At 44.0% G+C, this 25,719-nt stretch overlaps 1 protein-coding gene across 1 annotated transcript in view; it reads right to left on the reverse strand.

Moving 5' to 3' along the window:
- Window positions 1-2,891: 2,891 nt before the first annotated feature.
- Tdrd12 (tudor domain containing 12) overlaps window positions 2,892-25,719 on the reverse strand; it is a 72,890-nt gene continuing 50,062 nt past the window's right edge. The window contains exons 16-31 of the mRNA XM_057762297.1: window positions 24,253-24,444; window positions 23,920-24,048; window positions 23,073-23,190; window positions 22,089-22,228; window positions 21,676-21,896; window positions 20,204-20,303; window positions 18,857-19,044; window positions 17,983-18,193; window positions 14,898-14,990; window positions 12,899-13,071; window positions 5,636-5,745; window positions 4,077-4,140; window positions 3,888-4,001; window positions 3,607-3,760; window positions 3,458-3,524; window positions 2,892-2,986 (exon numbers count right to left, since the gene is read on the reverse strand). Coding sequence (XP_057618280.1) covers window positions 2,892-2,986; window positions 3,458-3,524; window positions 3,607-3,760; window positions 3,888-4,001; window positions 4,077-4,140; window positions 5,636-5,745; window positions 12,899-13,071; window positions 14,898-14,990; window positions 17,983-18,193; window positions 18,857-19,044; window positions 20,204-20,303; window positions 21,676-21,896; window positions 22,089-22,228; window positions 23,073-23,190; window positions 23,920-24,048; window positions 24,253-24,444 — 2,169 coding nt within the window. The remainder of the gene's footprint in view (window positions 2,987-3,457; window positions 3,525-3,606; window positions 3,761-3,887; window positions 4,002-4,076; window positions 4,141-5,635; window positions 5,746-12,898; window positions 13,072-14,897; window positions 14,991-17,982; window positions 18,194-18,856; window positions 19,045-20,203; window positions 20,304-21,675; window positions 21,897-22,088; window positions 22,229-23,072; window positions 23,191-23,919; window positions 24,049-24,252; window positions 24,445-25,719) is intronic.

Raw genomic sequence — 25,719 nt, forward strand, 5'->3', positions numbered from 1 at the left:
ACACACAGCCCAAAGCTACAATCAATTTATTTTTGTAAGCAACTATTTGTGGTTATTTCTTCCTGGTGTTTTTAATGAAAACATGTATTCAGCTATTTGTTTAATGTTATTATTCTTAGCTATCCTTAATTCTCTGTGTTAAAGTTCTTAAGTAGAGATAAGAGATGCTTCCAGACTTTATCAGAAGTGCTAGATGTGGATGCACGATCAGGAGGCAAAAGCAGGTAGATCTCTGTGACTTTGAGACCAGCCTGGTCTACAATGAGTGTTCCAGGCCAGCCAGAACCTTGTCTCAGAAATAAAACCCACGAGTTAGCAGGAGGCGTTACCTAAGAGGACTGGTGGTGAGGGAGGGGCTGCAGAACAGCATCCCTATTATAGTACACCCCACTCAACTGAACAACGGGGAAGCTGTGGAGGAAGCTCAGGAGTTAGCGCTTGCCTAGCACATGAAAGGCTCTGTGCCTGTCAGGGCAGAGAACAGTAACCACAGGCAGCCCTAACCTGTCCCCTCCGTCCTTATATGAAGTTGCTGCTACTTTTGCTCAGCTCAACACAGACCACTGGTAGGGTTTTAAATGTGCTTTTATCCCCCCCCCCCAGTGCTGTCGCTCCCATGTCTTACCATGTGCCGTGCACAGCTGGTCTCTGCCCACTACAACTGTCCAAAGGACTCTGTTGGTGTCAGTGTCACCCACGCCCCAACTTACTACCACCTTCACGGGCACTTTGCTTTCTACAAAGTGTGAATAGAATGTTACTTTGCATTTGACCCAGAGCAAAACACTGTGAACAACACATTTCTGTAGAACACTGGGGCTTTATTGATGATCCACCACATAATAATGATGATGCTCATATCACATAGGAGCAACTCTAGAGCACAGACTCAAGTATTTCCACCTCATATTTTAAAAATTTACCCCAAACAGTACATTTTAATATAATACAGAAAAGAACTGATTGCTTGCATAGCCAGCCTCTGATATGCCACAAAATGTTGCTCAGAGGTTTAAATATTGAAAAATTTGACAATGTGAAAAAAGAAATGATTTAAACAGAGTTGTCCCCACCATTTCCCTGGATCTTCTGAGACAGCCTGCTTCTTGCACTCAGCATATCCAGTGCTACCACCATCCCCCACCAGCTGGGTGGACCTGCATCCGTACAAATACAAATGGACAGCGGCATAGCCCAGCCCCACCGCTGAATTGTTCCAGCAAGACACCATGCTTTCTGCTGTCTCAAGAGCCTCTTTGCTTGATGACCATTCTGATATTTGCCAATCAACCCGAGAGTCACAGCAGCAGAAAGGATGTGTTCCTGGCAGTTGCCCAGGCTGGGCACAGGTCTGCCCCTCTGCACAGTTGCTGTCAAAGTCAGGTGCCCACCCTACACAGCCTCTTTGGCGCTGCATGTGCTCAGGTCTTATTTTACAGATGAGAAAACCAAGAGCCAGCATGGGCCCAGCCCTGCTTTTGGCACAGCAAGCCAAGAGTTTGCCTCAGGCTGTGCAGTGGCTCACTATAGGGGATTACAGAAGTCTGGACAGATGTGTTTCTATTTTTAGTTCAGTTTTATGACATTGGGTCTTATAAAGCCCAGGCTGACCTGAAACTTCCTGGTCCCTGTTTCTACCTCTCAAATGCTCGGCCACCATGCCCATCTTCACTGTATTTTCTGATATAAAAAGGAATAAATTCTCGGGGGCACTCACTCTCAACAGTGCTGTTTCATCCATGCCCGTCACTTCTAGGAGAAGCTGATACAGAAATGCTATGCACAGGATTGGCTCACCTTCCCAGTGATGTTTAAATGGTGACTACACACACCCTCCCCCAAACCTTGGCGGTCCAGCCTCATTCAAGGCTGCCACTCGAATTTTCAGGACTCAACCCTATCTGGGTTTTCTCAAGGATAACTATATACTACATAGACACTGGTCCCCTTAACATTTCTGAAAGAAAGTTCTGCCATGTTTGCCAAGGTTCCTGCAGGCCACTGATCCCACTGAGCTGAAACAAGTCTATATCACCTTTGGGAAAAGAAGTCAGTTTACTTCTCAGTAGCTCCCAAAGTCTGGAAAGCTTAAGGAGTATTTGTATGGTGGCAGCAAATCCACCTGTGTCATGGGGAAAGGGGCGGCAAGCAGCAGCTGGGTGTAGATCTGTAAGGTGGAAACCAGCTTCTACGGGTGACAAGCTCTGAGCAGTGTCACACACGGGTCCACTAGTCCGTATGACACAATCTTCCCTAGCGCCACAGCCTGCTCCATCACTCTACACGGAGGCGTCAGGGTGAGCTAAGAGTCAACGAGAGGACATGCTGGACGAGCTTGTTTACATTAGACCTTTGCTTGAAAAGACATTTTTAGAAACAAAATCTCCCTATATAGGCCAGGCTGCCCCCAAACTTGAAATTCTCTGCCCCAATCTCTTGAGTGCTGAGATGAACAGTGTCCCCAGTGTTCTGTGTCCCTTCCTGGACTCTCCTTTGACAATCTTTTTTTTTTTTTTTTTTTTTTTAATTATTTTTTTTTTTTTTTGTTTTTTTTCGAGACAGGGTTTCTCTGTGGTTTTGGAGCCTGTCCTGGAACTAGCTCTTGTAGACCAGGCTGATCTCGAACTCACAGAGATCCGCCTGCCTCTGCCTCCCGAGTGCTGGGATTAAAGGCGTGCACCACCACCACCCGGCTCCTTTGACAATCTTATCATAACCTATCAGCTGGTATGTCTGCCCGCTTTCCTTCAGTTAAGAACTTCTCATCCCCACCCACCCCAGCGACACACAGTACAGTGACGAGTCACTCTCCAGGTGAAAAGCTTCACACGATTTGTTTCCGTGGCTCAGTCACACAGCAATGTCCGTCTCTGTTCAGCCTTCTCACAGGCTCACTCGCTGTCACTCCCATCACTAGTGTCGGAAGAGGTGCCGCTGCTCTCAGCTAACACTGCCGCTTTGCAGGACAGGTTTTTAGAATTTACAACTAGAAGATTTGATATTATTAAAAATGGTTTAGTATAGGTGAACTGCCCACCCCCATTATTTTGGTCAGTGCAGCAAATGTCCCATAGGTCTAGCTCTGTTTTCCTCACAAATTATTTAAGCAAGCAATGACACGTAAAATGCGTCTGCTCTTAAGCAAGTAGTTCTCCTGGAAAGGATATTGTAAGAGAGTTTCTCAGGTGTGTTTAAGACCTGATGGTATAGTTCCATTGAGCTTTCCTACCATACACGGGTTCAATCTTCTGTACTCAAAATATTTAAAGACGCATATTTATCACTAAATATCATTATGTACCCATACCAGAACATTTGGCACCAAAATCAACTTCAGTTTTTAGGAACTTACATTACCAGCCCATTTCTACAAAGGCAGAAACTCTAAGAACAGCTGGTATGTCAACCACTCTCACTGCCTCAGCCCCCAAGCCCAGGAGCAGGGCTGCCATCTCACCCTTGGAGAAGGGGCTGTCCTCTTCACATTCCTCCCAGTGATCAAAGTCAAAAGCCACATTAGGATGCTGTATGACAAACAGTGGACACAGGTCAGTAAGTGCAAAGAGCTCAGGGTTAGGTGCAGCCAGTACAGGCATGCCAACTCACCCTCTGCTTGAGCAGGCCGCGCCAGCGTGCCCTTTTCTCTTTTGCAAGTGTGATTAGAGGTTCATCGTCTTTAATTACACACTTGCAGTCATCTTTCCTTATGTCACCTTGCAGCTCCATATCAGCCAAGTAAAACTTGTCTCCTACCCAGGCACTGGGTTTACAAAAAGAAATAAAAGTTGGCCATCTAAAATGTAGTGTGTGATTTCAATTTTACTTTATCACACACACACACACACACACACACACACACACACACACACACACACACAGAGACCTACCTGAAAATGACTCTATCTGTAAAGAATTTACACTTATAATCTTTGACATTCCTTATCTTTATCTTTAAGATGACCACATCATCTTTCTGGAACCACTTTATCTGTGGATAAAAGCTAGAAGGAAAGAAAGAGGTTGCACTTGTTAGCTCACCGCAGCGTCTAGGAAGGCCCAGGCGCAGCAGCACGTACCTTCTCACATGTGGTTGTGGAGTTCTGCTGATGGAGTCACTGCCAGTGTCCTCAGATAAAACTTCTGGACAAAATCAATGTTAAAATTTCCACAGGTTATTTATATTATAATGCACACTTTTTCAATACCCAAGGCAACTTTTACATGAAGAATTTTATGTTAAGAGTATAAATTTCAGCTGGATGTGGTGGCCCACACCTTTAATCTTAGTGCACAGAAGCAGGCCAATTTTTGTGAGTTGGAAACCAGCCTGGTCTACATAGTGAGATTCAGGACACCCAGAGATATGTAGAGACCCTGTCTCAAAAAGCAAACAAAAAGAGTATAAATGTCATAAAAACCTAGGTATCTAGTAGCAAATAATGATTAGAAGAAACTAAAATGCACATCATTTAGGAAACACTATCTAACATATACTAGATTCCAAACGGTAAAGTTTCCGGGAGAGTAAAGCGCTCTGTGAAAGAGAACCTGTGCCTCACTGCTGGCGGTGTGCACACAGAAACCCAGGCTTCCTGTGCTCCCTCAACCTGCAGGCTTCCAGAGCAGCTCAACACACGGACGGAACTGCTGCTGAGCAAACATTTTCTAAGACTATGGAATTTAGACTTCTCTACCTAAAATATTTAAAATTATCATTCAAAACTTAAAACAAAACTCTAGGTTTCAGTTACAGCAATGCAAAAAATAAGGGTTAAGCAGCTTTCATCACATTATACTCTCCTGAGAAACAACCTTAGTGTTTCCCAATAAACTCTGGTATATTCAAATTATAGACTATAACCTAACAACTAAAACAAAAACAAAACCAACTCTGGCTATAATGCTAATGACGGGAGGAAGCCACAGGCTTTGAACTCAGCAAAACTGATAGGGATGGGAATAAGAAGAGCTGATCACCAGGGAGGGCTCTGGAAACATCCAGCCGAAGATGCGCAGAGACAAACCCTAAGCAGCACTGTAGAAGAATGGCTGACGGACAGCACTGTGCTCCGCACTCACAGGGAAACGTGGAAAGGCCAGAGTGGGCACAGGACTCACCAAGACCAAGGTTTCAAAACAAAGGAGATTTATTTGCCCCAGAGGTAGGGAGGGAATAAGAGACAAAGACAGGAAACAGGGGACAAGGGAGAAGGGGAAAGAAACAAGGAGGGGGAGGGATATTTGCCCCAGAGGGACAAAGGACTGCCTCTGGATAGACAGACAGACCCATAGGCAAATGGCAATCTATAAAGGGAAAGGGGAAACCCCTGAGCTGGTTTGTTTTGATAGGGCATGCAAACTAAGGTAGCCCAAAAGGGACGTTTTATTGTGGGACTTCAATACTGGACCTTGGTAGTCAGTCTCAGGAGGAAGAAGTAGTCAAAGATGGGAATGGGCCTTAGTGACTAGCTTTAGGAATATAATCTAACAGTTTATACGACAGAGGGAATGGGGGAGGACAAGACCTGCCAGAGGTATGTTTGCCAGCTCAGGCCTGCTAGAGCCATTTCAAAAGGAAAGCCTAAATATGGGAAAATCTCGACTTGGAGTTAGGTATCTTAAATGCAGCACTAACCAGCCTTCTGGGTGTCCAAGTCCACCTTGGAAGCAGCACTTTTTTCTGTGTCTCCATCTCCTTGCTGAGTGCCCTGCAGACACATGGCATCTTCCACTGTGGTAGGTGTCCTGGAGAGAAGAGCCAGAGGTTAACTGGACTTAAGGAGACTCCGGCAAAAGAGGGCATAGACATTAAACAACTTGCTTGTCAACTGGAGTCGGACCTCCACGGAGCCTCTGTGACTTAATGGGCAACGGCGGTGCAGGGCCGGTCAGCTTTGCCCAGTGTGCCCTTATTCCAAGTAAGCACATGGGAACAGAGGAAGGCAGGTTCTCATTTACTCAACCAGCCTTTCCTTCAAGCTCACTGAACCTCTGGGAAGAAGGGCTGTGCCGCCTCACTAAACAGAAGAGCCAAGTGCAAAGCTAGCTTAACTTCCTCCCCACCGGTCTCCTAGAATGTCTTCCCAGAGTCTGTGTTACCAGTTTGGGCCAACTTCCAGAAATACTGTTCATACAAAAGGAAGTATCATTAAGGTAGGGGCAGGCCAGTGACTCTCCAGTTCCGAGGCAGGATGAGGTGGTTGAGAGGTTAAGACTAAGATGTGGCTTTAAAAAAATCCATTTTCATTTTTTTTTATGCACACAGAAGCCTATTACATCTAACACAACACTCTGATTTTTCCTATTAGCTACCCATAGATTATTTCATTCAGGTGACTGTGTCTGCCCCCTCTATATCTATCTAGATATAGATATAAAGATCTAGATATTGATCTATACATATATATATAGGTAATAGACATAAACAAGTGTATATAGATCTATAGACCTCTCTATATATATCTATAAATATATTATCTATAGAAAGATATAGATCTATATATATATATACATATATATATATTGCAGTCAAGAGTGGTGGTATGATGTGGGATGTCCTTCTGTATGTTGTGACTATGTATTCCTCTCATTGGTTAATAAAGAAGTTGCTTTGGTCTATGGCAAGACAGAATAGAGACAGGCAGGAAAGCCAAACTAAATTTAGGGAATAAGAAAGGCAGGTTGAGAGAGATGCCAGTGAGCTGCCCATAGAACAGGAGGCCAGAACACTTAAGGTAATGCCACAGCTACATGGTGACTTAGAAATAGGCTAATTTACAAGTGAGAGCTAGCCAATAATAGCCTAAGCCATAGGCCAAGCATTATATTAATATTAGCCTCTGAGTGATTGATTATTCTATAAGCGGTTGTCGGGACCAGCCAGTGAGCAGGAGAGAAACTGGTCTAGCGGGCCTGGACAAGACAGAGAAAAGCCTCCTGCTACAGAGATGTATGACTTTAATCCTAATTTTGGGAGTCAGAGGCAAGATGATCTCTGAGGTCAAGGCCAGCCTGGTCTACATAGTGAGTTCTAGGACAGCCAGGGCTATGCAGAGACTGTGTATAAAAAATTAAAATATATATGATGTGGGATTCACCTCGGTATGCTGTGAATACATTTTATTACCACTGGTTAATAAAGAAGCTACTTTGGCCTATGGCAGGGCAGAATAAAGCCAAGTGGAAAATTCGAACAGAGATATATAGAGAGTAGGTAGAGTCAAGGAGATGCCATGTAGCTGCTGAAGGAGAAAGACACCGGAACCTTAACGGTAGGCCACAGCCTCATGGTGATACATAGAGTAATAGAAATGGGTTAATTTGGTTTCAACTACTAGCAGGTATCCAGGCAAGATGGGAGAGCCTGAGATATCCAGGGCACATCCATGGTGGGTTCAATTCCCAAACTCAACCCCAGGCTGCAAGATCCTCATCATGATGATCAGGCCATAGAGAGATCCTGCTTGACAGTCATGCCCCTGCTGCAGTTCCTGACTCTGGTCAACCCATAGTAGCTGAAAACAAGACTTATGTATCAGAGGATGAATGGCCAGCCACCGTGGAAGCTTCTGTTCCTGCCACAGCTGTAGCCAGAGTCCTTAATTAAACTTCTGACAGCTCAGTCCATGGACAACAGAGGATCTGACACAGGAGGATGTCAGTTCTGAGCCTACAACTCCTGTCAACATGGCACAGTCCAAACCAAGGCCATTAATCTCAGGATTTGGAGACTGATGGTGCGGGCAAATCTGCATTAGTGTCAGACCACTCTGGTCCATATACTTAGATTGTTTCCAAATAAATTAAAACATTGATTAAGTTAAAAAAAATGAGTTAAGATACAAGAGCTAGCTAGGAAACACCTCAACTGTTGGTCAAACAGTGTTGTAAATTAACATAGTTTCTGTGTTATTATTTGGGTCTGGGTGGCTGGGAAACCAAACCGCAGTCTCCACTTACATATATATCACCATTATTTTGACCTTTGTTTTTTTTTTTTTTTTTTTTTTTTGGTTTTTCGAGACAGGGTTTCTCTGTAGCTTGTAGACCAGGCTGGCCTCGAATTTACAGAGATCCGCCTGCCTCTGCCTCCTGAGTGCTGGGATTAAAGGCGTGCGCCACCACTGCCCGGCTGATAACTACTGTCTTAGTTAGGGTTTCTATTGCTGAAATAAAATACCATGACCAAAAGCAACTTGTAAAGGGTTTGCTTCAGCTTAGAGCTCCGCATCACAGTCCATCATTGAAGGAGGGCAGGGCAGGAAGTCAGAGCAGGAAACTAGAGGCAAGAGCTGACGCAGAGGCCATGGAGGAGAGCTGCTTACTGGCTTGCTCCTTCTGGGTTGTTCAGCCTGTTTTCTTATACAACCCAGGACCATCAGCCCAAGGACGGTACCCCCCATAGCAAGTTGGGCCCACCCCCATCAGGCATCAATTTAAAAACTTCCCTGAAGGCTTGTGTACACCCCCATTTTATACAACTCCGTTATTCCAGGTTCCCTTCCCAAATATGTCCACGTGTGTCAAGTTGACAACAACAATAAAAAACCAAAACAGCACAACAGTCAGTCACGTAGTTCAAATTTAAAAAGGTCAATACAAGATAAATACTTCCCTGCAACCCTGCTTCCCAGTTTCCTTTCTACAGACGACAATGTAATCCACTCTGCAAGGCTTTCAGAGAGAATCCAAGTTGGCACTCACCTGACACAGATACAGACATCTCTAAAGAAGAGAGGGCATAGTCTCCAGAGGCTTCTGACCAACCCGATGAACCTAGGCAGAGGGCCTCCATCACTGCCACTACCAAAGCACTGACCTCCCATACAGGATACAAGCATGGCCTCAGCCCCAGTCTGCCCCTCCTCCCCTCATACTTTATATCCACCCTCAGGGCCAGCAGACTGTGGATGGGCCTTTCTCCTAGCTGTTTGCTTCCTGTACTTGTCCTTTCAATGACCTTCCAACTTACCATGTTCTAGAACCAGTTCTGGGCCTTTGCTCGAATGAGTTGCCCCCACCCAAACATCTCTTCTTCTCCACAGTGCTATCACCCTCTGTCATTGCATCTCAGAATCCCAGCCCTGTACCAACCCTTCAGTACGGTGACCTCTCCATCAGGCCTGCCCAGAACTTCCTCCCTTATCCCACCTGCCAACCCCTCTCACCGAGCTTCCTGTCTCCTCACTCCTACATGCTGCCTTCAATTGTTTGAGAGTTCTGAACACTTTGGCATACTCAGGGTCTGCGTACACAGCCAGAGATGCCAAGCCTGCCTACTCACACTCTACCATCCACGGTGACTCCAATGGCCCACACTTGCCTGGCTCTTGACTCCTCAAAGAGTCTTTCCACAGGCCTACAGGTTCTCTGCCACTACTAAACTTGATTCTCTAAGCGCTATGGAATAGGTGTCTCTTTCCAGATTGCTTCATCCTATACCTCAAAGGTTCTGCATCTGTCTCAGCCCTGACCTCAACTCCAACCACAACCAAATTAAGACTTTTCTCTGCTCAATTCCAAGGTCACGGTGTGAAAAGGATTAAATCTCAACAAGTAGGGGCAGGCAGAGATCAGCTACCAGTCGTGTAGCGCCAGGAGGCCCAGGCACATGGAGGACAGCTGCAGCACCGCCCTGGGACATTTGTCCTAGGTAGGCAGAGATCGGCCGTGGGCCTGTGGTGCCGGGCATGTGGACACCATATGATGAGGGGTATATAATGGGGAAATGGGAGAGAGAGACAGACAGGTTCATGTGCCGGGGAGAGAAGCTGATCTGAAGAATCGAGGGCAGTGAAGAACCAGCTGATGTGGGTGGCCTACTTGCTACTCGGAGCCATGGTGATGTATGGGCCTGGGCTGCTGCCAAGGGCCATGTCTCGATTCGTGGCCCTGATGCAGCCATAGTGGTCTGTGTTAATGCTGTGGCTCCTGTTACCACTGAGGGTTCTGCAGATGCCCGGAGGGTGGGCCATGCCCTTCTAAGAAACTTGCACTGCCACCCGGGTCCATGGTGATGTCTGGCCTAGGGCTATGTATGCATGGGCCAGTGGCCCTGCTGCAGCTGGGCTCTGTAGTTGATGTCAGTGGTTTGCAGGGCGGTGGTGGTGCACGCCTTTAATCCCAGCACTCTGGAGGCAGAGACAGGCGGATCTCTGAGTTCGAGGTCAGTTTGGTCTACAAGATCTAGTTCCAGGACAGGCTCCAAAGCTACAGAGAAACCTTGTCTTGAAAAAAACCAAAACCCAAAACCAACCAACCAACCAACCAAACAAACAAACAAAAAAAACAAAGGACCTGGGTTCAATTCCCAGCATCGACATGACAGTTAACAACTGTCTATAACTACAAGATCTCACATACATGCAGGCAAAACACCAATGCACATAAAATAAAATTAAAACAAAATTAAACAGAAAGCAAAATTATCCAGTCAATAAATGGGTTGATGAACTGAACAGACAAATCCTCAAAAGAAGAAATACAAATGATCAATAAATACTTGGAAAAAGCATTCATCCTTAGAGGTCAGAGAAATGCCAATTAAAAATGCTTTGATATTCATGTCGCCCCATCAGAATGACTATTGTTATGAAAACAATGGCAGCAGTAGGTGGTGGCACACGCCTTTAATCTCAGCACTCAGGAGGCAGAGGCAGGTGGATCTCTGAGTTCGAGGTCAACTTGGTCTACAAGAACTAGTTCCAGGACAGGCTCCAAAGCTACAGAGAAACCCTGTCTCAAAATAACAAAAAGAACAAAAACAAAAACAAAACAACAACAAAAAAAAACCAACAGAAAGAAAAAAAGAAATTCTGGTGAGGATGTGGTTCCTAAGGGTAGGCATCTATGGGATGGGAATCAGGTTAGAGGTGCTCAGACCTAGATTTAGGTCCTCTGCAAGAACACAGGAACTCTTAACCACAGAGTCCTCCCTCCAGTCAGATCCCAGAGTTCTTACTTGCTCATTCTTTCTAACAAATAAGCTGAGCCCAGGCCCCTTTCATCTCATAACTGCACACTATCAAGTGGAGACTCGAGGCTTTAGTTCTATCTCTAGTCGGTGTCCACACTTTTCTCTCTGATAAGCTTTTTATACAACCACACTCTCCTCTCCTTTTCCTTGAAATACAACTTCATTCATGAGCCACGACTGACTTCAATCCTCCTGTCTCAGTTTTCTTTTTTTTTTTTCGAGACAGGGTTTCTCTGTGGTTTTGGAGCCTGTCCTGGAACTAGCTCTTGTAGACCAGGCTGGTCTCGAACTCACAGAGATCTGCCTGCCTCTGCCTCCCAAGTGCTGGGATTAAAGGCGGGCGCCACCACCGCCCAGCCTGTCTCAGTTTTCTAAACCCTGGGATTACAGACAAGAGCCAGCATGCCCAGCTAGGTACAAACCCTTTGGAACTCACACAAGCTTTGTCTATCTTCCCTCCAAGGCTGCTAGTACACTGTATTAGTTACTTTTCTCATTTATGTTACAAAATACTGATATAATCAACATAAGGAAAGGTTTATTTTCTGACTCACCTTTGAGGGTTCAGTCCATTGTGGGGAAGGCATGGGTGCAGGGGCAGCATGAAAGCTGGTACTCAGCTCACTCTCTGTTGTCTGGGGCCCCGCCTATACGATGGTGCTCCCACATGTAGGCAAACCTTTCCACCCCAACCCAACACAATCTCAAAAGCCCCTTAGATGCATGCCCAGGAGCTTGTCTCCTAAATGATTCTATAACCCATCAAGATGACAATCACTTCTCACAGTGACTTCACTGCATGTGGTTACTATTCAAAATTGTTCTGGCCACTGGAAAATATTTACATTTATTATATTTTGTATGTAGTGGGGGGCATTGCATCCCATAGCACACAGATGGAGATCAGAGTTGATTTTCTTGTTCCAACATGTAAGTTCTGTCAATCAACTTAAGGCCATCAGGCTTGGTAGCAAGTGCCCTTATCCCCAGAGCCATCCTGCCAGTCCACAATATTATCTGCAATAGCCAAGCCATGCTAGCTGCCCACCAGCGGTGAATGGATAGAGAAAATGTGGAGAATACACACAATGGAGTTTTACTTGTCTGTAAAACTTAAATCATGTCATTTGTGGGAAAATAGAACTAAAAATCATTGTATGAATAGAAAGAAGCCAGACTCAGAAAAATATTGTATCTTTTTTCTCATATGCAGAATCTAGATTTTTTATAAAAGATGTCAAAGTAGAAAAAGGGAGGAGGAGGATGAGAGACAAGACGGAGAAGGGATAGAAGGGCAATGGCAATATGATCAAAGAACATTATGTGCATGTATGAAAATGTCACGATGAGACCCATTATTCCCTGCAACACACGCTAATACAGAAGAAAAACTAGTGGGCAATGGCAGTAAGCACAACTCAATCCCACCTGTCGGAAACCATCGTGAATCAGAGCAGCACATGTACAGGGGAGGGCACCGCGTCCTGACTGACATCTTCTTAGCCAATAGCACAGTAGGTAAGCATCACAAACTCAAAGGACACTAAGTGCACACTTAGATCTACAGTCTACACACAGGACAGATGAATGTATACTCAGTGTCAGAGCAAACAAAGCACACGTGTCCATTCAAGTCAAGTACAAACCCAGGGAGTTCCATCTCAGTTTGTCACCACCCCCCACTCCGGCCCCATGTCCCAAGTGGACTATCAAACGGCACACTGTGCTATCTGCAAATAAAATGTCAACAAAAGTCCTTTCTGTAAAAGAAACAAAACAACATGCCTGAGATGTGTTTATACTATTCCAGCAACACTAGGGGGTAAGCTGGTGAGCCCCGAAAGCTCTTAAAGCTGAGTCTAGAGCATGGAGATTCCTCTAACTTAACACGGCTTTTCCAAGTGGAGACAGAAATGCACTTACGAAGTCTGGCCCGGAAGGTCCTCGAAAGCTGGCAGTTTGGCTTCTTTGCATAGTTTTTTCAGTTGTTCTATGTGTTCTGAATTATCAATACCCATTCCCATGGACAAAATTTCAGCTCGAACATTATAATCAATGATAGAGGTTTTTAGATTTGATAGTTTTGTAACATGCACCTTCAATCAAAGGGGGGAAACATTTGTAAGAGTCACATCTGCATCTTGACTGGATCACAAGCACTTTCACAACCTCTCAAGACTTCCTGCAAGTCAGATGCACTTGGATACATGACTCAGTATGCAAGGGCTTCTTACTGCAGCAGCCAGTTACTTTATCACTAAGGTGATGGCAGAATCCTCTAAGTCCTGCCCCACACTGCGGAGAGCTATGGGCAAAACCCTGGTATGACACCCTAGTATACAGCAACCTAGGATGCTGTAGCCAGATACTCTTCTTTGGATTCTCTGACAAGGCTCAGAAGTCCTCATGGAAGGACTCCTCCAGTCAAGGCTCTAAGTCCTGTGTTCTACACTGTTTTTATCTGTCTGTCTGTCTGTCTGTCTGTCTACCCACCCACCTACCTATCTACCTATCCACCCACCCACCCACCACCCACCCACCCACCCACCCACCTACCTATCTTTTCTCTAGTCAAAGCATTTCAATTTGTGCAATTTCAGCAAGCTATGAAAATCTGCAACAGTGGATTCCTCTGTGCAGAGGTGTGGACACAGGTCAGGTGCCTTTCTGTGGAAGGGCAGGGATGGAAACAGGCTGGCCCTGCTGCACATGTTCCTAATGAACCCTGGACACACACACTGCAGCTGAGGGATATACAGAAGAATTTGCCTTCACTCAGAGTGATGGGGAGAGTTGCTCTGGGAAGGGAAGCCAAGCCGGGGTGCTGCTCCACTCATGCCCCCGGTGTGCCAGTAGACACTGTCATACACTTTGCAGCTGTGGAAACATGTTTGCCAAGAGGGTTTTCTTTTTTACTTCATATTCTGATGGCATTAAAAAAAACTCCTTTGCTTAATAAAGCTTCCTTTTTCTTTAATAAAGAACAATTCCAGTCTGAGCTATGACGACACTATTTAAAACTCCTAAGTACCTACCTACCTGCTCTGGTAATTGATACTTTCTGTTCCTAAAAATGACTTTTTTTCTTATTCATAAATCTTATACTCCAATTTCCCACCTGAATGTGTTAAAGCTTTTCCATCCTTGTGAATTTTACTTTGAACAACATGGGAACTGAATCCTTTAAATATTCTAAATAATAATGGGTAAGGCTTGCCTAATACAAAGGAACTGTGAGGAATCCTTGAGGTGCAAGGAGGAAGGGACAGTGTCAGCAGGGACATACAGGCCTGAGCCACACGTCACTGTGTTACACTTTCCTCTCCACGCTGACCCCAGAGGAGGAAGCCTCATCTGCTCTTTTTCCAAACATGGAACTCAAGGGTGCACTCCAGCCTTAGCACCATGGAGCCCAAAAATGCCCAGGGAAGACCTGAGGCCGACACTGTGAACATGGCTGAGGGCCAAGGACTGCACTGCTCAAGCTAACTACTGAGCATGCCCCAGGGCTTTAGGAACTAGGAAAGGCAGGCACTGTGGCAGCAGACACTGACCTGTGACTTCTCAAACGGGTTGGACAGTGGGCTCAGAAGCCCCCTAACGGTCTGTGATTTATAATTCAAGGGTAAAATGAAACACCACTATAAATTTTGGAAAATGCCACACGCAGTAAAGATTCATGAACGTCAGTTATGTTGCAGATGTGTATTACACACAATGCCTTCTGCTTGACTGTCACCATGTAAAATATCCCACCAGACAAAACCAAAACCTATATCAAACCTATGACCAAACATTAAAAACATCTCTCCTAACATAGAACCCCAAATAAACCTTCATTTCTAACAACAGACTGGGGTCCTTTATATCATTTTTTGAGGGTCATCCAAACAGATTCTTTTGGAGAAAACTGAACACTTACCATTGGATCAATCCAAAGGGTATTTCCCAAGGCTAGAACCACTTTGGCATCATGCATTTTCCCAACAATCTTATGATGAATGTATCTAGTAACCTGGAAAAAAACCTCACTTTTGTTATTCAACTGAGGCTTCAAGCAAGCATCTCATCCAGCATAAACTGTATGGAACACATTGTACCTGCTTCTCAACAACTCTATGAGGTTAGGTAAACTGTATGGAACATAGCACATCCACACATTGTACCTGCTTCTCAACAACTCTATGAGGTTAAGTAAGCATTAGCCCCCTTTCTTTTCAGAGATGCAGGAACTCGTCCAAGACCTCATGTAAATTCTGAAAACTGGTGAGGATCCATGCCTTTGGACCTGTAATGTTCTTTCTCACTATGGCTGGTGAACCCATCTCCACCATCAACCCACAGAAAGCCATCAGCATCTGGAAGTTTCCTTCCTTGACAGCTCAGTAAGTGAAGTAGAGGCTCTGCTTGCTTTTCCAGAAGGCATCATGGCCACAGACCTCTCTGTAACCAATGGCACACAACTGAGGGCCCTGCTTGTTCACAGGCACACTACCACTTTCCTCCCTGGAAAGACCACAGCAGACAATGCATGTCTGAGTTCTCTCTATATCTGAAACCTTATAATAATGCAGGACAGGAGAGAGCTGGCCCTCGTCCTGAGTGTTTTGGTGCCCTTGGGACAGTGAGTGAACTGGGAACACCAACACAAGAGAACTTGCCTCATGTGTTGGCTAGTTTTGTGTTTTGGGTGTTCCCCCCCCTTTCCTAGACAGGGTTTCTCTGTGTAGCTCTGGCTGTCCTGGAACTTACTTTGTAGACTAGGTTGGCCTCAAATTCACAGAGATTTGCCTACCTCTACCTCCTGAGTGCTGCGATTAAAGGCATGCACTCCCACAACCTGACATGCTGGCTAGTTTTATATCAATTTGACACAAGCTAAAGTTATCTGAAAGGAAGGAACTGCAACTGAGAAAATACATCTAAATTCAGCTTGTAAGGCATTTTGCTAATTAGTGATTGATGGGGAAGGTCCAGTCCACTGTCTATGGTTCCATCCCTGACCTGGTAGTCTGGTTCTATAAAAAACAAAACAAAAACACAACAGGCTGAGCAAGCCATGATAAGCAAACCCCTCTATGGCTTCTGCATCAGCTTCTGCCTCCAGGTTCCAGCCCTGTTTCCTTCAGTGATGGACTACAGTGTGGAAGTCTAAGTCACATAGACCATGACCCCTTTCCTCCAGAACTTGCTTTGGGTCATGGTTTCATCACAGCAATGGAAAGTCTAACTAGGATATCCCATTTCTTTTCCTTTTTTGTTTGTTTGTTTTTTTCCGAGACAAGGTTTCTCTGTAGCTTTGGTGCCTGTCCTGGAACTAGCTCTTGTAGACTAGGCTGGCCTTGAACTTACAGAGATCTGCCTGCCTCTGACTCCCGAGTGCCCAGCTGATATCACATTTCTACACTAAGGCTGTCTGCCAATGAGAGCCTTGGCCAAGTCATCTTTACAGACCTAAAGGACAAGGACTATGGCTTTCTGGCTGATGGCTGCAGAACTCAGCACAGCCCCTCACACACAATGGACACTCAGTAAGTTCTTATTAGAACAAAGGAGAAAAGTTTCCAGCTGAAAAAAGTTATTCTAAATTAAATTTGAAACATCAAGTTTGCATCTTTATCCCTGATACTGATTTACTTTCTAGGTAGTATTTAATCCTGTTTAAAACCCAGTCAGTTTACAACTTCATTACAATGGCTTATCTCAACTCCCACTAGCCAGCTTCCACAAACCTAACCTTCTAGAAACAGGTGCACTATCATGAACCGTTGCTCTGGCAATGAATAGGACCGTCTGTCAGGCCCTCCACCCATCTCAGACTGCCACAGTGGGGTGGCCTTCTGTGTCACATTGCATGGAGCAGGGATTTTTCTCTGCTGTTGATATCCTATCTGACTGATGACATTTTAGTGACTCCATAGGGTCCAGAGGAAATGGCCTGTTCTGGCATCTCTCTCTCTTTTCTTAACCAGTCCTCCCAACCCTGACAGAATCGCTTAGCCTCCCAATGAACATCCATAACCTGTGCCCCTATTTTCTCAGGAACTCCTCACACTGTTTCCTTTGTCCAACTGAAGCCATTTTTTTTTTTTTAAAACCATGATCCATATGTTATACGTTCTAAGACAGCACTAATGATAATGGCTACTGCTAATCCTGCCAGGTAAGAATAAGTCCATTGCCACAGTTTTGGGCCAAATTTAAAGCAAGCTTTAATTAAATACTGGCTAGGAAGACAGACTCTGGCAAGTCCACTCCTGGGTTCACATGAAATGGCAATGAGTCACATTTTACAGAGGCCTAACAAGGCAAATCTATAAATCTAATTTCCAATCAGGTCGAATCAGGGCAAGTATATATCCTGACATGTTTCCGACATATTTCCTGCCTACCTCCCACCACATGTGATCAAGCACGTCCAGTGCAGCTGGGTTAAACAAACTTGCTTAGATGATCGAGACACATGGCTTGTTATCTCTGGTAAACAATAGCCTCCAGCATTTCAGGAATATCTGTTTTTGGGCAAGGAGCTTACAGGTTAGAGGCATTTTTTTTCATGGATCTCTGCATTTTTGTTTCATGGATCTCTTAGGCACAGTAATTAAAACATAGAACTTAACTTTGGTTCTCCCACTACTATGCCAGGGAGCTTGGTACCTCCATCATGGGTACTAAAGTCCACTTACGGTGACACACAGTACTGTCTTGCATTGCAACAGTAAAGACCTCAGTAAATCATGCTTTTAATGACCTAAATTGCAAAGCGAAGGTTCGAATTTAAGACTCTAATATACCAGAAACTGTAGTCTCTACTGCTTACTAAGCTGACCCAAAACACTGTTTGAATCCAGGAGTTCATGATTACTCTTGGCAACACAGTGAAAGCCCATGTTAAAAAAAAAAAATCCCTCTACATATAAACACTTGAAATAAGCACAGCTCTTCGTAAATTCTGGGTTAAATGCACTGCGTAAGTCAATAAAACATAAAACGCTAAAGTAACCCACCTTTGGGTTCCATTCAATTTCACTGTCAGCTGGTTTCACCCTACAAACAATGAATTCCACAGCCTGAGGGGGCAGAGTGTGGAACTTCTCTGGGAGCAGCAGCAGCTTGTCTCTTGCGATGAGCTTGGTCCTGCCTTCATCTATGAATTTCACCAAGACACTCCCCAAACCCCAGTTATCTTCCTTCTGGCTCACCTCCAACACTTGAACCCTAAAGAACAACAGAAATATCAGGGAAACCAAAAAGGAAGGCACCTTACTCTGCACACTGCAGTTTGACTCCACAGCAGGAGTCCTTCCCTGACAGACTGTCTAAGGCACGGAACAGGTAGCCCTTCTCAACAGAACAAACCCTGTAGCTGATGAATGAGCAAGGGTATCACAGCAAAGTAAATATCCTACTTCTGAGATGAGGCTAACATCAACAGTGGATTCAGAAAGGTAGGTGAAAATAAACACGTGGGCTGGATGGTCAGGCTGGGACACTAATTCTGCCACCCAGTGAGCTAGCCTTAGACAACTTCCTCATCAAGGCCACAGATCTGTTTGCTTTTCTGTAAAGTGAGAATAAAGCCTTTTTTATAAGAATCTGAGAGAAACTCAATGTTACCAAGGAGTGTGTAGCTACACACAGTGATGGATTAGTACATATTTGGAGGAATAAGGTCACTGTCCTCTGTTCAGGAGCTAGTAGATATTCCATGCACATCTGCTCCAGGTGTTCTGAGCACAGTGTGCAAGCACCACCTTTTTGGGAGGTGGCCAGGCTCAGGGTACACACACTCACTCACAATAGACAATAGTGAGAATAAGCACTCAAAACTGCTTAAATTATTCATGTCTTACAACTATAGAGAGATTACAGATAGTTTACCTCTGGAAAAGTGTTTTCTCTTCTAATCCATACAACCCCAAACTCTCCACCTTTTCAACAGCTGTTTTGTTACCGGGATCCTTAAAATATTCACTCATTTCCGCATTGAGAGTTGCATAAAGATCCAAGTGTTTATCAATTATACGACCAAAGTAATTGGTTGCATTTGAAACGTAAAAAGGTATTATCTGAAATAAATACAGCGCACATATGTAGAAGACAGTTGAAATAAAACTTGCACAAGTGATGTCGGCAGAAACCACCAAACATACTGAGAACCCAAGATATGCACAAAAGGACAGAAGAATAAGCCAGGAAGCAGTCCAAACACTGGGCCAAAGCAGAATAAATACCATATAAATAACCAGTCTCATTTTAAGATTAACAAAGGATATCTCAGAGAAAATTCCATCATTAAAAACTTCATTTTAGGGTCAGAAAGATGGCTCAGCTAGAAGAGGTACTTGCACATATCCCTGACAACCTGAGATGGAATCTTGGAGCTCAGATCCCAAACACAGCAGAAAGCTCTGATCTCTGACCTGTACTGATGCACTCAAATGCATACACACAATAAATAAACACTTCATTTTAGCTATATGTTCCTTTGTTCACTTTTTAACTGAACTCTTTATATATCTATTTAAAAAACTTTGTGTTAAAGTTTTTGTACATATATATAATATATATATATATAATATGTTGAACATATTAACCCCCACACATCCCAATCTCCACCCACCCTTTTCTTGCCTCTCCTCCCTTCTGTTTATGCTCTTTGTTCCCCTAGAGGCAGCAGAGGTCAGGAGGGGGAGTCTGCAGGAGTGGGGGATAGGGGCTGGTCAGGAGGAGGTAGTGATGGGGATGGGGTCAAGAGGAGGCAGGAGAGGCCGGGAGACAACAAAGACAAGCACAGGCTATCCTGCACTGGCTGGCTATAAATTGTGAGAATATAGCTGGGTTGAGAGTCAGCACCCGCAGTGCTGAGTTACAGCAACTCTAGTGAGCTAGCCCAACAGACAGGGATTCATTTTGTCTTCTGCTTTTAAAACCAGCTCTATTTTCTCTAGAATGCAGCCCTAGCAGACACCACACTCCAGTGGGGGACACACATCCAAGAACATGTGGGCAGCACAAACTGGACTCTCCCGTTTTGTTTTTTAAGAGGACAAAAAGTTGTTTGGGTAAGGAGGTGGACCTGGAAGGAGATGAATAAATATCATCAAAACACATTGTACACCCCCACACACACACGCCCTGCAAAAAAGACTACTAAGAAGTTAAAACAGACAAAAGGTCTTCATGGAAATGACTCTTCAGCAGACAAAGGAGGCCAGCAGAACTCACCCTAACGTGTCCAGACACTGGCAGAGCTTCGTTGGATAAATTCCTTGGGATATCCATTTCTGGATTAATGTGGTGCCGGTCAGGGCAGATCCTTTTGTCTCTTAAAAAAAAAAAAGGCCAAATTTTAAACCAAGAAGAAAGGTAGTTAACATAAAGTGTCAAGACATCTCCAGGAAACTGACCTTCAGCTACAATCGGAAAAGTATTAGCTTAGACTGCAGAGTATACCAACAACGCATACGCAGTGTTTAGTCAACACTGGATGAGCTCAAAGGACAAAGTTCTTTATTATCCCTAGAGACACTGTCTTTAAATTGTGTATTTTTATTTTATGTGTATGGGTGCTTTTGCCTGCATGTATGTCTGTGAATGACATGCATGTCTGGTGCCCAAAAAGGCCAGAAGAAGGCATCAAATCCCCTGGAAGTGGAGTAATAGATGGTTGTGAGCAGTCTTGGGACAAGAGTCAATTAACCTCTAAGACAGAAGCCTCTTTCTTCTTAACTATTGTCACCCAAAGGAAAGAACACATACACATAGTCCCTAGAAAAGACATGGCTCATGAAAACATTTTATTTTATTTTATTTTTTAAGATTTTATTTATTTATTATGTGTACAACAGTCTGCCTCTATGTATGCCTGCATGCCAGACGAGGGCGCCAGATCTCATTACAGATGGTTGTGAGCCACCATGTGGTTGCTGGGAATTGAAATCAGGTCCTCTGGAAGAGCAAGCAGTCAGTGCTCTTAACCTGAGCCATCTCTCCAGCCCCTCATGAAAACATTTTAAATCGGTACCATACATAACAGCCCCAACCACAAGCTGCTACAAGCCCATTAACTAAAAGTGGATGCACACATGGCAATATATCAAAGAACAGAATATGAAGCCATAAAGTAAAGTAAAATATTGAAATAAGCTTGTTCCTCCCTTAAGTTGCTTTTGCTCAGTGTTTTATAATACTAACAAAAAAAGCAAACTAATACAAAACTTATCAATAAATTAATGGAAAAAATGGGGTGCACAGAGAGAGCATATTAATATTCAGCTATGAAGAAAAATCAGGTCCTATCATTTGTAGCAAATGGGTGGAAATGGAAAAAGTAAATAAAACAACCCAGTCACAGAAAAACAAGCACTGCATGTTCTCTTACAGGTGGAAACTTAAAATCAGGTCAACCAGAAAGGAGAACGCCAGTGCTAGGAACTGGGAGGGGAATGGGAATAGCACACTGCATTCCATTAACATGTACAATATGTGCCATTTAAAAAAAGCAGAGCTTGCCAGTGCTAACAGCTATGAGAAGGCAGTCATTTCTGGAAGATCATGTGGGAACCTCTTTCTGTTCCTTTTGCACTGAGTGGATTAACACAAGAACATAGGTATGTGAGATTTTCATCAAGAGGCAAATTTATTTCTTATTAATTTTAATCCATGTTATTACTCAATTTTAAAAAGAATTGGCTTACTTGCAAAAGCCAAAAGCCTTAAGATATGAACAAAGAGGTCTTCTGGCCTTCTTATCTTCTTTGGCTTCCAGGACCCCAGCAGTAAACTCATACAGCTCTGATGGGATTTTGGCATCTGCTCGCTCCAAGTATCGTAGGACACCAACGGCTTGGCTTGCATTTCTCTCCGTCAGCAACAAGACAGATTTGGTTTTTTTATCTCCCTGCTCTGCAGGAGAGCCCTTAAAATTGAGGGTGAATAAAAGAGGTAGATCATCCATACCAATCTGATTTCATTCAAAACTTTGTAAGCTCAGAATTTACCATACACACACACCCACATACCCACGAGAGAGAGAGAGAGAGAGAGAGAGAGAGAGAGAGAGAGAGAGAGAGAGAGAGAGAGAGAAACAAGAAATAAAAATTGATCAAACCTGTTCAGTTACACTCTGAAAATGATCAGACATGCAGTACAGGCGTCCACCAAACACTTTCGGAGAAGAAGGAAAGCTGAAGTGAACTACACAGGTGGCATCGGTGATGGCCAGGAGGGGTATGCAGTCGTCTGTTAAGGCTGGAGAAAGAATGTCCACAAGGTCCCATGAACTCCCATAAGCAGGCCTAGCACCCATACCACTCCATGTTTCTGTACTACATTTTACATCTTTATTTGAAGTGCTCAGGCTGAACTCAGGCCTCACACAAGCTAGGCAAAGGCTCAAACTAAGTCACTGCATCATACTTTATATATGCAAAGTAAGACCTTTCTCTTTCTCCCGCCAAAAGTTACAGCCTAATGATAAAATTCCAGAGGACAGTGACCTCTTAGCTTTAAAAATGTTTTCCTCTATCATAAATCAGACTGCCCACAGACTTTTCACTTGTTCCTTAAGTTTTGAGCTTCATATTTCTGTTATTAAGTTTAGTATCATTACAGGTGTGTGCATGAATGGATGACTGGATAGACAGACAGACACACAGACCAACACAGACTTTCTACATAGGTGAACCCAAACTGGATTTCCAGTAAGAACCTGCTTGCTAAGCTGAGAGCCCCGAAGTGCCTGGATTCACCTTATAAGAAAGGCCAATCTTCATCTGAAAGGAAGATTTTTCATGAATGCTGAAACCTTAAAAATAATAAAAAGTAGCCGGGCGGTGGTGGCGCACGCCTTTAATCCCAGCACTCGGGAGGCAGAGGCAGGCAGATCTCTGTGAGTTCGATACCAGCCTGGTCTACAAGAGCTAGTTCCAGGACAGGCTCCAAAGCTACAGAGAAACCCTGTCTCGAAAAACCAAAAAAAAAAAATAAAAATAAAAATAAAAAAAAATAAAAAGTCTGAATTGACATAAAAATGAAGAAATGATCCCTGCTAGCTCAGCCTCGTCTAAATACAAACAGAAATCAAAATACTTACTTAATACAATGTGAGAGCCAGGACTTAACTTCTTCTTCCACTGTTCTAAAATACTTTTTAAGTTAAAAGACATCTCTTTATGCATTTTCAAGCAAAATATTGAATTGCTTTCCACTACCTAAAGAGGAAATCAAAGCCGTCAGTTCACCACCAGATCACAGAAGCTCAGGTAACGGCTCTGTGAACTGCCCATGCCAACTTTAAATTATCAGCAAGAGAATAAAGCAATTTTGAGAATTGAAATTTTGAGAATGAGGCTGAAACATCCCCCACGGTTCTGCAGTCTTCATCTAAAGATCTACTGTAAGTGAAACACTATTTCCTTTTCTTTTAAATAACATGCATGTGTGTGTGCATACATATGTATGTGCCTACATCAATTACGTGTGCTGCTATTGTATGCTGTAGCTTATGATGGAGAGGAAGGCATGGTTCTGAGTTTTTAATCTTGTATTTGGCTTTGTTTCTACATTTTAGCATGAAATGTTTACAAAATTAGATTAAGCGGCATACATCTTAAGATAATTTGCTTGGCTCAGAAGTCTACAACGAAGACGCCATGTGATATTACCTCATTATTATCTTCTCGGTTTCTTAAGAGTGCAAAATGTGGTGTTTTTCACCAAACAAGTCTTTCACACTTCACATGACACAGCCACATAGCACTGACAGGTCCCTGTTTTCAGTCTTCTCAACACAGCCCCTCCTCCAGGTCCTGGAGTTATACTGTGAGACTGCAGCTCCCCCCCCCCCCCCCCCCCCCCCCCCCCCCGTCCATTTCTGATCAGCAGACTCAGCGATGGCTCCTACCACTGATGAGAACGTGCTGGCCTGAGGACAGACTTACCTTACATACAGTTTCTGTTTCAGCCACAGAGCAGGTGAAGATCAAGGTCTTCTGAGCCTGACTTGGAACAAAGTCAAGAACTTGGAGTAAAGTAGAGGTTTTCTCACACTCCAGGCACAAATGCACCACCTGCTGGTGAGCAGACAAACAGGTGCTTTCTGAGGTGTAAAGCTCTCCAGCAGCACCTCTTCCAAAGAGCATACCATTCAACAGGAAGGAATGCACAGGAAACCAACATAAATATAACCCACTTACAGACCTGTGGACGAAACCACAGCTACCATCTAACGGACACTAGTTACTTGTGTGTGCTCACCAGCCCCTCCCCATCACCTGCTGGACATTGCCATAGAGGGCAGCCTCCTCCAGGGCGGTGATCACGACGTAGGGATCCTTCATGAACTCTCTGACTAGATGGTCTATGTGTCTGTTCCAGTGAACACCCACTGCCACAATCTGGTGTGGTGCAGACTCCCGGTCTTCCACTTCAACGTTTTTTTTAAAGTTATCTAATATGGCAAACATCTGAAAAATTAGTAAATTTAATCTTTGTTTCAAAATAGAGTAAAGAATTAGCTGGAACATAAAATTCGGGACTATTCACTTGATGTTTTTAGTGTGGGGAAAGCCTTTCCAAAGATCAAAAAAGGAAAAAAATAAAAGAAAACGTTTGTCAATAAACACTGTAGAATCCCACTGGGTCAGAATAAAGTCACAACAGCATCCTGGTGTGTGATGTTTGTACCAAGGATGCTTATATTAAAGACTTCAAAACTCAATTATAGAAAGGATAACCCCATCAATAAAAAACAAGCAACACACAGAAGAACAGAAACAATGATCAATTTGCATTAATTTTCAACCTAATTAGTCAAGGAAATAGGAACTAAGCAAATAGGAACCCACTGTTTACCAGTTGGCATAGAAAATAAAACAAAATCCGGGCTCAGGCCTCCACATGGCAGGTAAGCAGTATGCCTGATGTGACAACATGCTGGCGACAGCAACAGACTGCCCATGGGTTTGCCACGGTACAGAGCTGCTCTCTAGCTATCAGCATGGTAATATGCACCACGGCTTCAAAGAAGCCCATACAGTCACTAAGAAACAAGCCTGCGCTTTACCTGGAGGCTACCAACACTCCCAAATAACAATTTTGGTCAGCATGCCACACTGTTTCCAACACATGATTCACAAACTCAGTTTTAAAGGTATGTGGCTCCGATCCCAGAGAACCTAGACAACAATAAGGACTTAAGAGAGACTTACATGGATCTAATCTACATGGGAAGTAGAAAAAGACAAGATCTCCTGAGTAAATTGGAAGCATGGGGACCTTGGGAGAGGGTTGAAGGGAGGGGAAAGGCAGGGAGGGGAGCAGAGAAAAATGTAGAGCTCAATAAAAATCAATAAAATAAAAAAATAAAGGTATGCAGCTCAGCAGGAGGGCGCTTCCCTAACAGGCACAAGGCACCTATGAACAACAACCATCATGCTGCAGAACAGCACAACACTATTTGGTGTGGGAGAATGGTCTATATTCTGTCAATTATATTTTAAATAAATGCTGACTGGCCAGTAGCCAGGCAGGAAGTAGAGGTGGGACAACCAGACAGGAAGTAGAGGTGGATCAACGAGAACAGGAGAATTCTGGGAAGGAGGAAGCCCACTCCTCTGCAGTCCTGATCTGGCCACAGAAGAAGCAGGATGTGACTGCCCTGCTGAATAAGGTACTGAGCCACATGGCTAACACAGATAAGAATAATGGGCTAATATAAGCTGTAAGAATTAATAAGAAGC

The sequence above is a fragment of the Chionomys nivalis genome, chromosome 2 (assembly GCF_950005125.1).
Source record: "Chionomys nivalis chromosome 2, mChiNiv1.1, whole genome shotgun sequence".
NCBI classification, from domain to species: Eukaryota; Metazoa; Chordata; class Mammalia; order Rodentia; family Cricetidae; genus Chionomys; species Chionomys nivalis.